The sequence below is a fragment of the Erigeron canadensis genome, chromosome 9, assembly GCF_010389155.1.
Source record: "Erigeron canadensis isolate Cc75 chromosome 9, C_canadensis_v1, whole genome shotgun sequence".
In the NCBI taxonomy this organism is placed as follows: domain Eukaryota; kingdom Viridiplantae; phylum Streptophyta; class Magnoliopsida; order Asterales; family Asteraceae; genus Erigeron; species Erigeron canadensis.
The window spans coordinates 35,520,140-35,532,522 of NC_057769.1; the positions used below are offsets into that span (position 1 = coordinate 35,520,140).

At 30.4% G+C, this 12,383-nt stretch overlaps 1 protein-coding gene across 1 annotated transcript; it reads left to right on the plus strand.

The window, feature by feature from the left end:
- Nucleotides 1-3,730: 3,730 nt before the first annotated feature.
- On the plus strand, nucleotides 3,731-11,845 carry LOC122582530. Its single transcript, XM_043754933.1, has 8 exons — nucleotides 3,731-3,809; nucleotides 3,898-3,949; nucleotides 8,326-8,474; nucleotides 8,588-8,828; nucleotides 9,099-9,842; nucleotides 9,926-10,057; nucleotides 10,190-10,707; nucleotides 11,049-11,845. Exons 3-8 carry the CDS (start codon nucleotides 8,337-8,339, stop codon nucleotides 11,718-11,720), a joined length of 2,445 nt encoding a protein of 814 aa, XP_043610868.1. The 5' UTR covers nucleotides 3,731-3,809; nucleotides 3,898-3,949; nucleotides 8,326-8,336; the 3' UTR covers nucleotides 11,721-11,845.
- The last annotated feature ends 538 nt before the right edge of the window (nucleotides 11,846-12,383 follow it).

The window sequence follows — 12,383 nt, forward strand, 5'->3', positions numbered from 1 at the left end:
GATCTTAATATATACTATAAGACAGTTGACCTAATGACTTATTAACCAATCACATAGCTCAATTTCATCAAATTGACTTTTGATGATGTCATCATTTAGATAAACTACAATTTAAAAATCCTAATAATCATTATCCAAATATATTATTATATTAGTATTTATATTAATTTGTAGAAAAAATCTCATTAATTTATACTTTTTTATTTTCCATCAATAATTTACATTTTTTAGTCTTGAATACTTAATTTATATTTATTTTTAGCCATCAACTTGAGAGAATTTTTTAAACTTTATAATCATTTAATTAAATTAAATAAACTTTTAACATATGAAGTATTTTCTACAAAAAATTATTTCAAAACCTAACGACTTATTAACAAATATTATATTAGATTTTTATAATTATAAATATTAATATTTAGTTTAATATTTGAGATAAATACAATGTGAACTCTAGATACATATGCCAAACACGATTTACAACAAAGGGATACTTGAATCCTAAATCCAAATCAATATAAACTACATTCAAGATTCATTTTATCTCTCAATAAAAAAAAAGTACATAATTTTCTCATTTTTATATATTAGTTTTACATATTAATGTTTAATGTTATAGTTGTCACTTAAATCAAGAATTCTAATTGTTATCAAATAATATAAAAACAATCCCAATTGTTATCATATTATCATAGAACAAGTGATTGAAAATAAACCTATGCGTGTTATGGACGCGCATCATGATTAAATACATATACTTGAATGTCAAGTACAGGATCACAAATATGTTTATATTTTAATTCTTAATTATCTTTCATAATAATATCACATTATAAGTATAACTGGTTTCAAAATGTTCTATAATGGAGAAATTATTATATATAACATGTGGCTTGTGGAATGACTACGACAAACAATTTCATCAATATGTCTAGGCTAATCATTACAGTGACAAACATATGATTATTGTACTACAAATATAACACTTGAAACCATATTTTTTTTCAAAATTATAAGCTTTTATGACTTAAAAGTATGAAGATCTAATATTGATAATATCGTAAACCTCGTGTCTAGTGTTGGACACGGGTCTAAAATCTAGTTTTATACTATTTAATGGTAAAATTATTATTCATTATTTTTTTCCAACAAAATAAAAAAAATACATCAACTCAAAAACTATCGCACATCGTGCGGGTAAAAGATCTAGTTAGGTATAAATATTTAAAATTAGTTAATAAAAAAGATAGATAGTTTGGATAAATATGAGTGTAAAATATTTTAGTGATATATTGGGTAGATTTGATGTGTGAGTTAGGAGTATGTTAAAAATTTTAAAAATAGGGGAGGGTAGCTGGGTAGTTTGTTCGGAAAAATAAATAATAGTACGGGTCTTGACAAGGTGGTGTCCACACATATGAAATGATAATGTGTTCACATGTCATATGTTGATTTTTTTTATATATATAAAGGAGCATAACTACATAAGATATATACGTATATATGTGATAATAATTTGTGTGTGTGTTTAGATATACTTCTTTCATATATTTGGTATAAAAAACCTTATTGATAATAAATTGTAATACTTTTATTAAACTTTTTAGCGTGAAATATATATTTGTTTTTATTACATAAGTTTTAATCTTTACATTTTTAGCACTAAACTATAATACTTTTTAATAAATTTTTTTTTTATTCTAACTACAAAACTTTCAATCTTTACACTTTTAGCACTAAACTATAATATTTTTTAGTAATAGTATACTTTTTATTCTCTTTACTTTCACCACATAAGTTTCAATCTTTACACTTTTAGCACTAAACTATAATAAAACTTTTTAGCGTGTAAAGAATAGTATATTTTATATTTCTTTTATTTTCACCATATAAGTTTCAATCTTTACATTTTTAACACTAAACTATAATTTTTAGTAAACTTTTTGTTCTATTTATTTTCACCACAAAACTTTCAATCTTTACACTTTTAGCACTAAACTATAATATTTTTAGTAAACTTTGTATTCTTCTTATTTTCACTATCATATTTTAACTCTTTACACTTTTAGCACTAAACTTTCATAGTTTTTAATTTTCTTTTATTTTAAGGTAGGGAAAAGCGTGTATATAATAGTATACTTTTTAATTTTTTTTATTTTCACCACAATAGTTTCACTTTTTACACTTTTAGAACAAACTTTTATAATTCTTAGTAAACTTTTTAATCTTTTTATTTTCACCATAATATCTTAACCACTTACACTTTTAACACTAAATTTTTCTACTTTTTGATAATCTTTTATTTTAATTACAACATTTTAACCTATTACACTTTAGTAACAAACTTTTTAACACATATACTAAAAAGAAATGTACGGGAAACCCTGTAAAGAATAATAAACTTTCTATTCATTTTAATTTCATCACAACATTTTAACCCCTTATACTTTTAGCACCAAATTTTTATACTTTTTGATTTTGTTTTATTTTTACCACAACATTTAAGTCTCTTACACTTTTAGCACTAAACTTTTATGTGAACGACTTTCACTTTTACACAAAACTTTTATAGTTCATTTTTTAACTAACAAATGTCAGTTTTTAATAATTTGAATAATACGTGTTTTTTTCAAAAAGTTTATGGCACGTTATCTCTTGAATAATCTATTTTATTATATCGTTAACAAATGTAATGTTTTCCGGGACAACGCCTGGATGACATATCTCGTCTATTATAAAATGTAATGGCTTTTTTTTTTTGGAATACTGACGAGTGTAAAAAAAAATTAATTATTAGAAGTATGACTCCTCCATCCTAATATGAAGTCTCATTCTCATTTTTTGAGTGAGCTTCCTTTCATGTGACATGACAAGTTCCTTTGAAGAAGGAAACTCTACTCCTTTGAGCCTATGTATTATCCCACTCGAAAATGTTATTTTATCTAGTATAATGTACTATTTCTTGATTAATGAAATCAAACTATTTCTTAAAATCACTCAACAAATAACAAATAAGAAAATTTTTGACAACTAACCAAGTTTTTTCTCTTTTTAAAAGCATCTATAATGAAAAAAACTCTTATAAGGTTTTTAATTTTTGCCATTTTATCAATTCACTGACTTTAAACTAAAAAAAATATCTATATATTCCAATTGAATGGTTTTTTAAAGTTTTTTCTTCTCACTTAAACAAGAAAAAACATTTGATCAAAAGATTGAATTTCTCAACTTTTACCTCAAAAAAGTTATCATCTTCACATCTTCAATGATATATAAATCAACTTTTACCTCAAAAAAGTTATCATCTTCACATCTTCAATGATATATGACTTTAAAAAACCTTTTAAAAAAAAAAAACAAAAGTTTTTGCTCAACCATTATTAAAGATACCGTAACAATACTAACAAAGTTCCTAATTGAAAAATGAGAATGATGATTATATCAAAATTCAAATTAATGAATCTAACCATAAAATAATCATAAAATAATGATATTTAAAAGTATCAAAGGATAATATTAGAGAAAAAAACTTATTGGAATTCATATCTTAAATTTTTGTTTTAACTTAATTTTAGCCGATCTATACATCAATTTATCATTTTCTCTAAAATATTTTAAAAATAGTTTAATCGTCATGTAATTACATTATTATGCTTTTTATAAATCATTTTGACAAGTAGCCTATATATATGCTAGCCCACTGGTATACGCTCTACATTCTTCATTCCAAGTCTTGTTTCCCACCTGCCACTTTCCGCTGTAGTGAAGCTTTTTCTCTTTCAACCTTGGTCAACCGTACTTCTTCCCAGGTTTGAATCGTAATTTGATAATTCTATCACATTCTCTACTACTTTTGATGGAAGCTTTTCTTGAGGACTTCTTCTTATTATTTTGTAGCAAAACTTCTAATCTTCGAAAAATCAGCAACGTATACTCAATATTTTGCAAGGTATGTATGTATGTTTGATTTTTTATTTTTTATTTTTTTTGAAAAATATGTGTTTTATTATCTGTTTGGTTCAATGTAGCTGGTGATCTTAACTTGAAGAAATATTTCTGTATCTGCTTTACTGTTAGTGCAAGTGTCGTTATAGAGTACTTTAATAAGGTGCGAGTGATTTTAGTGATATACAGTATCCTAAAAGTATCATTAAATTTAGTTTTATTACACTCTTTTTTTTTAAGAGGTGAAAGTAAAATTCAGGAGTTTATGTATTAACTGTTCACCTTCTTTATCTACACTTTTTCATGTCACATCAACATCAAACATCACCTTCTTACCACCATCACCTTTTCTTTTTCTCTTAACCATTCGCCTTCAAATTTAAGTCGCTACTATACCCTACAATATACCCTACTAACCAATCAAAATAAAACAAAACACACAAAGGGACCACCTTTAACCATTCACCTTACTATTCTTAACCATTCACCTTCTTCACTTACATTTTTTTCTACCACATCAACATCACCTTCTCATCTCCATCACCTTCTTTTTTTCCCTTAACCTTTCACCTTTAAGTTTAATATCTCACTATACCCCACTATATTTTACAATATAACCAATCAAAATAAAACAAATAATAAAACAAAAGAAAACAGACACACCAATTTTCTTTTCACCTAGGTGAACCATTTCACCTAGCTTACTTCACCTAAGCATTTCACCAAACTACCTTAATACTATGTTCTTGAGTTCCTTATTAAAAGAAAAGAATAGAAATGATGAGATGAGATGAGATTAGAAGATAATCAATCCTTTCAAATCATCCAGAAGTGGGAGGAAGATTTAATGAACAAAATCAACTAAATTATCACTCCATTTCCTATTATTTCACTTCTCTTCCACCCTTACAAAAAACTCAAGAACATAAATTGTTTCAAGATCATTTGGATTCCTTTCTTTTCATCCCTTAAAAAACCTCAAAAACATAGCATTACCTACCTATCTAGTCATTTCACCTTCTACTTCACCCAGGCTTTACAAATAGTTTTAGGTGATCTCAATCACCTTCTATTTTTCACCTAGTGGTCTTAACAATTCACTTTGCTTCACCCTTGCTTCACCTATCATGTTAACCAACCGTTACAAATAGTTTGTTTTGTACCAGAAAGTGTCATAAAATCTAGTTTAGACAATTTTTATTAAGTGTAAAAGTTACTTGTCAAATGCTAAGGCGGTTGGCAATGGATGTACGAAGTTAAAAAGTATGCACATGTTTTTATGTGCAAGTAAGATATTTTGAGTTTTAGCAAACTCTTATACGAGTAGTTTTTAGTGAAAATTTTATAATTTTTTGTTACACTTTTAGAATATATATATCCTCTACTAAAGATGCCATGACTAAATCGAAAACAGATTAACATAACAAAAGTCAAAAACTGAATATGATGATTTACTTTCTTGCTCAAATGTCGAACATTGGATGTTTAAAAACAGGGTATATATGGGGGTGGAGTAAAGATGGGTTATTCCCTGGTTTTATCTTAGGAATTCATGTAATTTCGGACCAAAAGTAGGATAGTATGCCATTTTCAGGAAAAATGATTCTTGTTTTGCTAGTTAATCTATCAATTGGACTATTGGAGCATATGTTGTCATTTTGTACAAAAAAAAGTGGTATAAAGAACTCTATAATTCATTCATAGATATATATTTCATATAATTAGTTTCATGAATGTTTTAACCTTCAAGTTCGCATCACGAGTGTTGCAACACGAAATATTGCAAAAGGCATCAAAACTATCGTCGTGTTCTTTTCTACTCAACTTCTAAATGATACTTTAATCAACACAATTCAGTCTCATGAGTACTTTTTATTACTAGATTGTTTCTGAAGTATTGATTGTGTTGGTAACGTGGTCAATCTCTATCAGATGATGAAGAGGCAATATTGTTGAATCCAATCAACACTATTATAAAAAAAAAAAAAAAATCATGTCCACCTATAATATTCTTCAATTTATACAGTTGTTAAACATTTACGTACAAAATGTGAATAAGCAAGAATGCTTCTTGGTCTTTTCAGAGGGGTCTAACAAGTGGGAATAAAAACACCCTATAACTACCCCACTTAAGGGGGTGTTTGGGTTAGCTATTAGGCTTATTATTTGCTTATTAAAGTAAGATAAACTTATTTTTACTGTTAGAGTAAGCTTATTTGCTTACATAAGATCATTTTCATAAGCCTCATTCATTTATGGGGTGTTTGGTATGATATAATAGAAAAGGGAAAAAATGAATGAGAAAGACTTATCTTGTTTGTTTGCGACGAATAAAGGAAATAAGAAATGAAAAAAGGGAATCAATTCCATTCTTTCCATTCTCTACAAATTGTTTGTAGAGAATGAGTGGGAATGGAAAAAAAAAATTTATTTTTTTCTTGAAGATGTTATATGTAATAAATGTATTATTATTTAAAATTTTATTTTTTATATATATTCATTCTCTGTGGGTACCAAACAACAGAATACATTCTCTTTCCAAATACCCATTCTCTTCATTATTTCCGTTCTCTATTACATTTCCATTCTTTATAATTTCTCTACTAAACACCCCCTTATTTGAAATCCATGTATAATACTCATATGATATAAGCTCATCCAAACACTATAAAACAACTTGTTAGCTTGTAATAAGCTACTTATGCTCGATAAGCATAAGTTCAAATACATGTGTGGGTCAAGAGCGTTTGACGTCATCTGGATTGGGACGCCGTTTGTTGGATTTCTTATTTTGTCTCTTTCGTCTAACACACACATAAATTGTGGGTCAACGCTAAGTGCTAACTACCCCTTATGTTGTATGACTTGTATCATTTATTTTATTTTCCGAGCAAGCCCAAGTTGTATACATTTGTGGGTCAACGCAGGAGAAGTTGAAGTTCATCTTCCAATTGGCCAATTGTAATTCCTTATAATATTACTAATTATAAAAATTATAACTACTTAAAAGGGTACGTATTTAATTACATATATAACCAAGTTAACATGTATAATTATATATTTCTTCAAAGCTTATTCAAAGTTTTGCTACTTTTTGTAGTACTGTATATTGTGCACTTTTGCTACTTGTTACGTCCAACAAACTTTTGTGCCTTCTGAGGTGGCCGATACACAGCTCGGACAAACTTTTGACTTATTTGCTAACAACACGTGTCAAAGTCGAAAAAAAACCTTCAAAATTGGACTCAAACTTCTTTTAAGGTTCAAAAATGCATGTGTATACCCATATACACAAAAGTAAGGCATTAACTTTGGGAATCCACCTGGATTTGAGTCTCACTTCCTATATTTATGAGGGTGATTTAATAGGGATTTTTCGAGAGTCTTGGGTTTCATTCCAGACATGCGTGTCATTTAGGAGTAGGACCGTAAGAGTAGAAGTAGATTAGAATGCCGTTTTTTTTTTTTAAAAAAATAAAATAAAATAAAAATGATCAAAATACCTAACTTCGATCTAAAGTCAGATATCTAGTTATTATCTACTATATATATACATTTCCAGATTTAGTTTTATACATTTACAAGCACTTAACTCTCAATGATATATATATATATATATATAGGGGTGGGTTATTTTGAGAACCATAAAAAAAAAAGAACGCGAGAACCAATCATGGCCATTGATTTTGATCTTGATGATATTTAATTTTCTCTCTCCTCATTTTCACCCAATTCATTCAAATGGTTTTATCTCACAAACCGTACATCGTTAAACGAAAAAAAAAGCATGGGTAATCTTAAAATTTCGTGCTCTTTCATTAGAGATGCGACTTGATATACTTTTGACAAACTTTTAAATTTCGATTTTTTAAAAAAAAATTTTTTTTAGCGATAATCCTACACATGTGTAGGACGTCTTACACATATGCAGGACATGTGTAGGGTATACATCATACACAGCTTACACATGTGCAGGTAAAAAAAAAATTCGAAAAAAAAAAAAATTTTGAAATTTAAAAGTTTGTCAAAAGTATATCAAGTCGCATCTCTAATGAAAGAGGACGAAATTTTAAGACTACCCATGGTTTTTTTTTCGTCAAACGATGCACGGTTTGTGAGATAAAACGTTTTGAAAAATTTGGATGAAAGTGATGAGAGAGAAAAAAGGAGATGAGATATGTGACCCAGATTGGTTCTCGCGTTCTTTTTTTTTTTGATGGTTCTCAAAATAACTTTCCTATATATATATATATATATCAAATGACAACTACCTTTGATAATTGTAGCATATGTGATATTTGTTACTGTTATTTGAAAACCTTGTGAAATTATATCTTGGATCCACTACTAATGAACAAAGAATGATATAATCGATTAAAGACTTGGATACAATGGATGACATGAATGGCGTGATCCCAGAACGTCGGACACAAGAAACGGAACTACAACCAACAATCCCAAATGCACCAAGTACGGAGACTGTATCACAACCCGTAGAGGCAGCTACGAACGCATCCATACCACAACAGGTAAATGAATTAGGTTCAGAACTAGAAATATCACATAGACCGGCCAAAACCTTAACAGGAACTGGGACATACACCACCCGCACAAGCACTAACTAAGATCAGTTTCTGAACAGGATCCAATACAAGAGCCCATAGTAAATCTAGATCCTACAGATGAGCTAGGACAACCACCAGCCCAGGCACCGGAATCAATACTTGAGCAGCCAATACCAGTGACCATAGTAAATCCTGCACCACTACCACAAGTACTAGAAGAACAACTTGCACAGCAACCCACATTGACACAAGAACAAAGACAAGGAGCTGCAAGCAGACCAATTCCACTCAATCGTCCTCTGCAAGATCTATTTCAGGGTAACTAAGTATAGTATTAATTATCTTGATGTATGTATAGGTGTTAGAAGAAAATTCTTCAATATATATAAAGGAATTACAATCATAAAGAATTATGGAAACTAATAAATACTGATGAAAGCCGCAACCTAACATCTATATATGATATGCTATTCACAGATATATGCATACATCTAATAATGCTATATATTGTTTGAAATAATATAGATTATTGAGACTTACATATATTGATGATGAATAGAGCAATACCTTACATTTGTAAACACGTAGATGATCGAAGACAGGACTTCTTCAATATATGTGTTCCCATGTATGAAGCATCGATGAAAGGAGATTGGAATGCAGCATGCAACATCCTTAAACGTTTCGCTCGGCCAAATCATGATCAGGATCAGAGTTATCTGCTACGGTTTAGCATCACTGATAATAGTGAAACCGCTCTTCACATAGCAGCATCAACTCAAAACGCAGATTTCGTGAGGAATCTTGTGGGCCTGATGCAAATTGAGGACCTGCGGCTTCAGAATAATAACGGCAATACTGCCCTCTGTTTGGCAGCTATGGCAGGAAATGTTGAAATTGCAAAAATTATGGTGAATCATAATCCAAACCAAAACCAGACCCAAAACCACGATACAAGTTGTTCTTGTGATGACGTGTGTCGTTGTTGGATGGCCCCTATGTTGTCGCTAAAGCGCTTTGGCGGCGACATTTTCCGGCGACGTGTGTCGTCGCCAAACCAGGACCAGAACCAGAACCAAAACCAAAATGAGCATCAAAACCAGAACCCGAACGGGAACCAGAACCAAAACCGGAATGAGAATCAAAACCAGAACGAGAACCAAAACCTGCTGACAATCCGTAATAATGCAGGAATGACACCGCTTCTTATTGCTGCTTTATATGGGAAGGGTGAGATGGTGACTTATCTCGACGAAGAAATGAATCGTGATGGATGGGAATACAGGGAGAATAAATGGGTTTGCTTAAAATGTGTGGAGACTGATCTATTTGGTAAGATTTTTTAAAAACCTTTTAGCATTAGATATGACATAATTTCTTCTCAAGTATGTAATCATTTTTTAAATGTAATACAGATATTGCACTATCAATATTCCCAAAGATCCCGGTCACTAATGACGATTACGCAGAGATTCAAAGTATACTTGGCGTTTTGGCTCGAAAGCCTGCTGCATTTGATGAAACGGAGAAATCATACCTCAATTCAAGTAAATACAAGATGTTTTAGTTGGTCTCCGAAAATCTATTAAGTTTTTTATGTGTGTACGCGTAATGACCTTTTGGTTCATTCCATGTAGTTGGTTTTGTATTTGACAGTCATTTTTATTACCATTTTTCAGTGAGAGCGTGTTTCAAGGGGATATCTCATGAGAACACTACAAATAAAGCCAAGCGATTACTAACACAAATTTTGACAGCCACGGAAGGATATTCAAAGGATGTATTATACACAGTACTTAGAGGCCCTCGAGGTCCTCGAACCACTGTGACCCTTACTGCTACAGATCATAGTCAACCACCAAACCAAATCGATCCATACCCTTCTCGGATACTTTTTGTTGCTGCAGAAATGGGAAACGTTAAATTCATAGTTGAGCTTATACGTAAGTATCCAGATCTTATATGGAAGGTAGACCGTGATAACCGGAGTATATTTCACGTAGCTGTCTCTCGTCGCCATGAGAGTATCTATAATTTGTTATACGAGATTGGGTCGATGAAGGATTTTATAGTAGTTCTCAGAGACACAAAGGAGAACAATATGTTGCATTTAGCCGGTACCATGGTAGATAAAAACCAACTTAAGGGCGTGTCAGGGGCAGCTTTTCAGATGCAACGTGAATTGTTGTGGTACAAGGTACTTTAATTTATTCTCTCATAGATAGATTGTTGTTTATATATATATATAAATACTTTTTGGTTAATTATATATTTTTTTTGGGGTAAAACTGTAAAAGGTTTAGCAACAATTAATCAAACTTTTTACAAGTAACGTAAGTCACATTAGTTCCTTATGAACTATATAGATTCTTTTTCGTTCACAACTTATATATAGTTATTACTCATTTCACCAATGGTGTACATGTTAAAAACATTTTCCATATAAAACGTTTATATGTACATTTGAGGGAAATGATCGCATGGCTTCATTATATTTGCAATGGCGGATGTTAATATCTCTTATTTGTTGTGTTATAGGAAGTAAGGTCTATGATACCTGCTTCTTACCATGAAAGGAAAAACAAAGATGGTAAAACACCACACGAGCTATTCACAGAGTCGCACAAAGATTTACTTTTCGAAAGTGAGAAGTGGATGAAAGGAACAGCAAGTAAATGCATGTTGGTTGCTACACTAATAGCCACAATGGTATTTACAGTTGCTTATACAGTTCCAGGTGGGTACAACAATGGGGATAACAACAATGGGAATAACAAGAATTGGGATAAAAAGAATGGTTTTCCTGTGTTCCTTGACTTTGCACCCTTCATTGTGTTTGTCGTCTTAGACGCCATTTCTTTATTCCTATCTATCATTTCAATTCTCGTGTTCTTATCCATTCTCACTTCTCGTTATGCTCAAGAGGATTTCATAAAATCATTGCCCGATAAGTTAATGTTTGGTCTGTTGATGCTTTTCCTCTCGATAATAACCATGATGATTGCTTTTAGTGTCAGTTTCTTTGTGTTATACCGTCACAAGTTTACGATAGTAGCGGGTTCTATAAGCCTGCTTGCTCTTATATCTATCATTGCATATGCCGTACTGCATATTCCTCTTATAAAGGACATGTGGCGCTCAAGATTTAGTTCAAGCAATCTTTTCAAGCCAAAAAAACCAATGCTTTACCATCGGAATCCTACAGTCTAGTCCTGTTATTGGTACTTTCATGTGAATTTGAGGATTTTGTTTTGTATTTAAAACTTATTTTTTTTCATTAAAGTTAATATGTATTTCTAGTACTATTTATACTATCTTGTGAATCATAAAACTTGTGCAATGTGTGTTATATCTTGATTTCATATTGAAATTCGTATTTATTTCAAAATTTTCTTAGATGAGTCATCAGAACTATTGCGACTTCCAACCACAAAATGTTGTGCCAGTTGTGCCTTTGACAAGGCTGTTTCTAGGAGGTGTTTGGTTTGATAGATAGAAATGACTTTGATTATTATTTGAATTGTTAGTTAATAAGTTTGGTTTGAAATTTGGAAATCAAACTGATCCTTTACGCATACTTACAATCGTTTTTAGTGGGTTTTTAAACTCATTTTTATTCTCATATATACCTAAAGCCCAAAGTGATTTCTAGCTCATAGTTAAACATTTCCTTAAACTCTGTAACTTTTAATTGTTATTTTTCAGGATGATAACTACACATATTCACACAAATATACTTTTTTCAATGTTAAACATCCTCTCGACATATATAATAGGGTTAATAATCATACATTCTTTTATAGAACCATAGGTGAACGATACTTTTATATATTAATACAATAATACCTTATAATTCAATTCAGTTGTATCTAT

Coding starts and splice junctions, on each gene's coding strand:
- LOC122582530 (XM_043754933.1), top strand. CDS start 8,337: ATGGATGACATGAATGGCGTGATCCCAGAACGTCGGACACAAGAAACG. Junction 8,475..8,587: donor ACGCATCCATACCACAACAG/GTAAATGAATTA, acceptor GTTTCTGAACAG/GATCCAATACAAGAGCCCAT. Junction 8,829..9,098: donor TCTGCAAGATCTATTTCAGG/GTAACTAAGTAT, acceptor GTAAACACGTAG/ATGATCGAAGACAGGACTTC.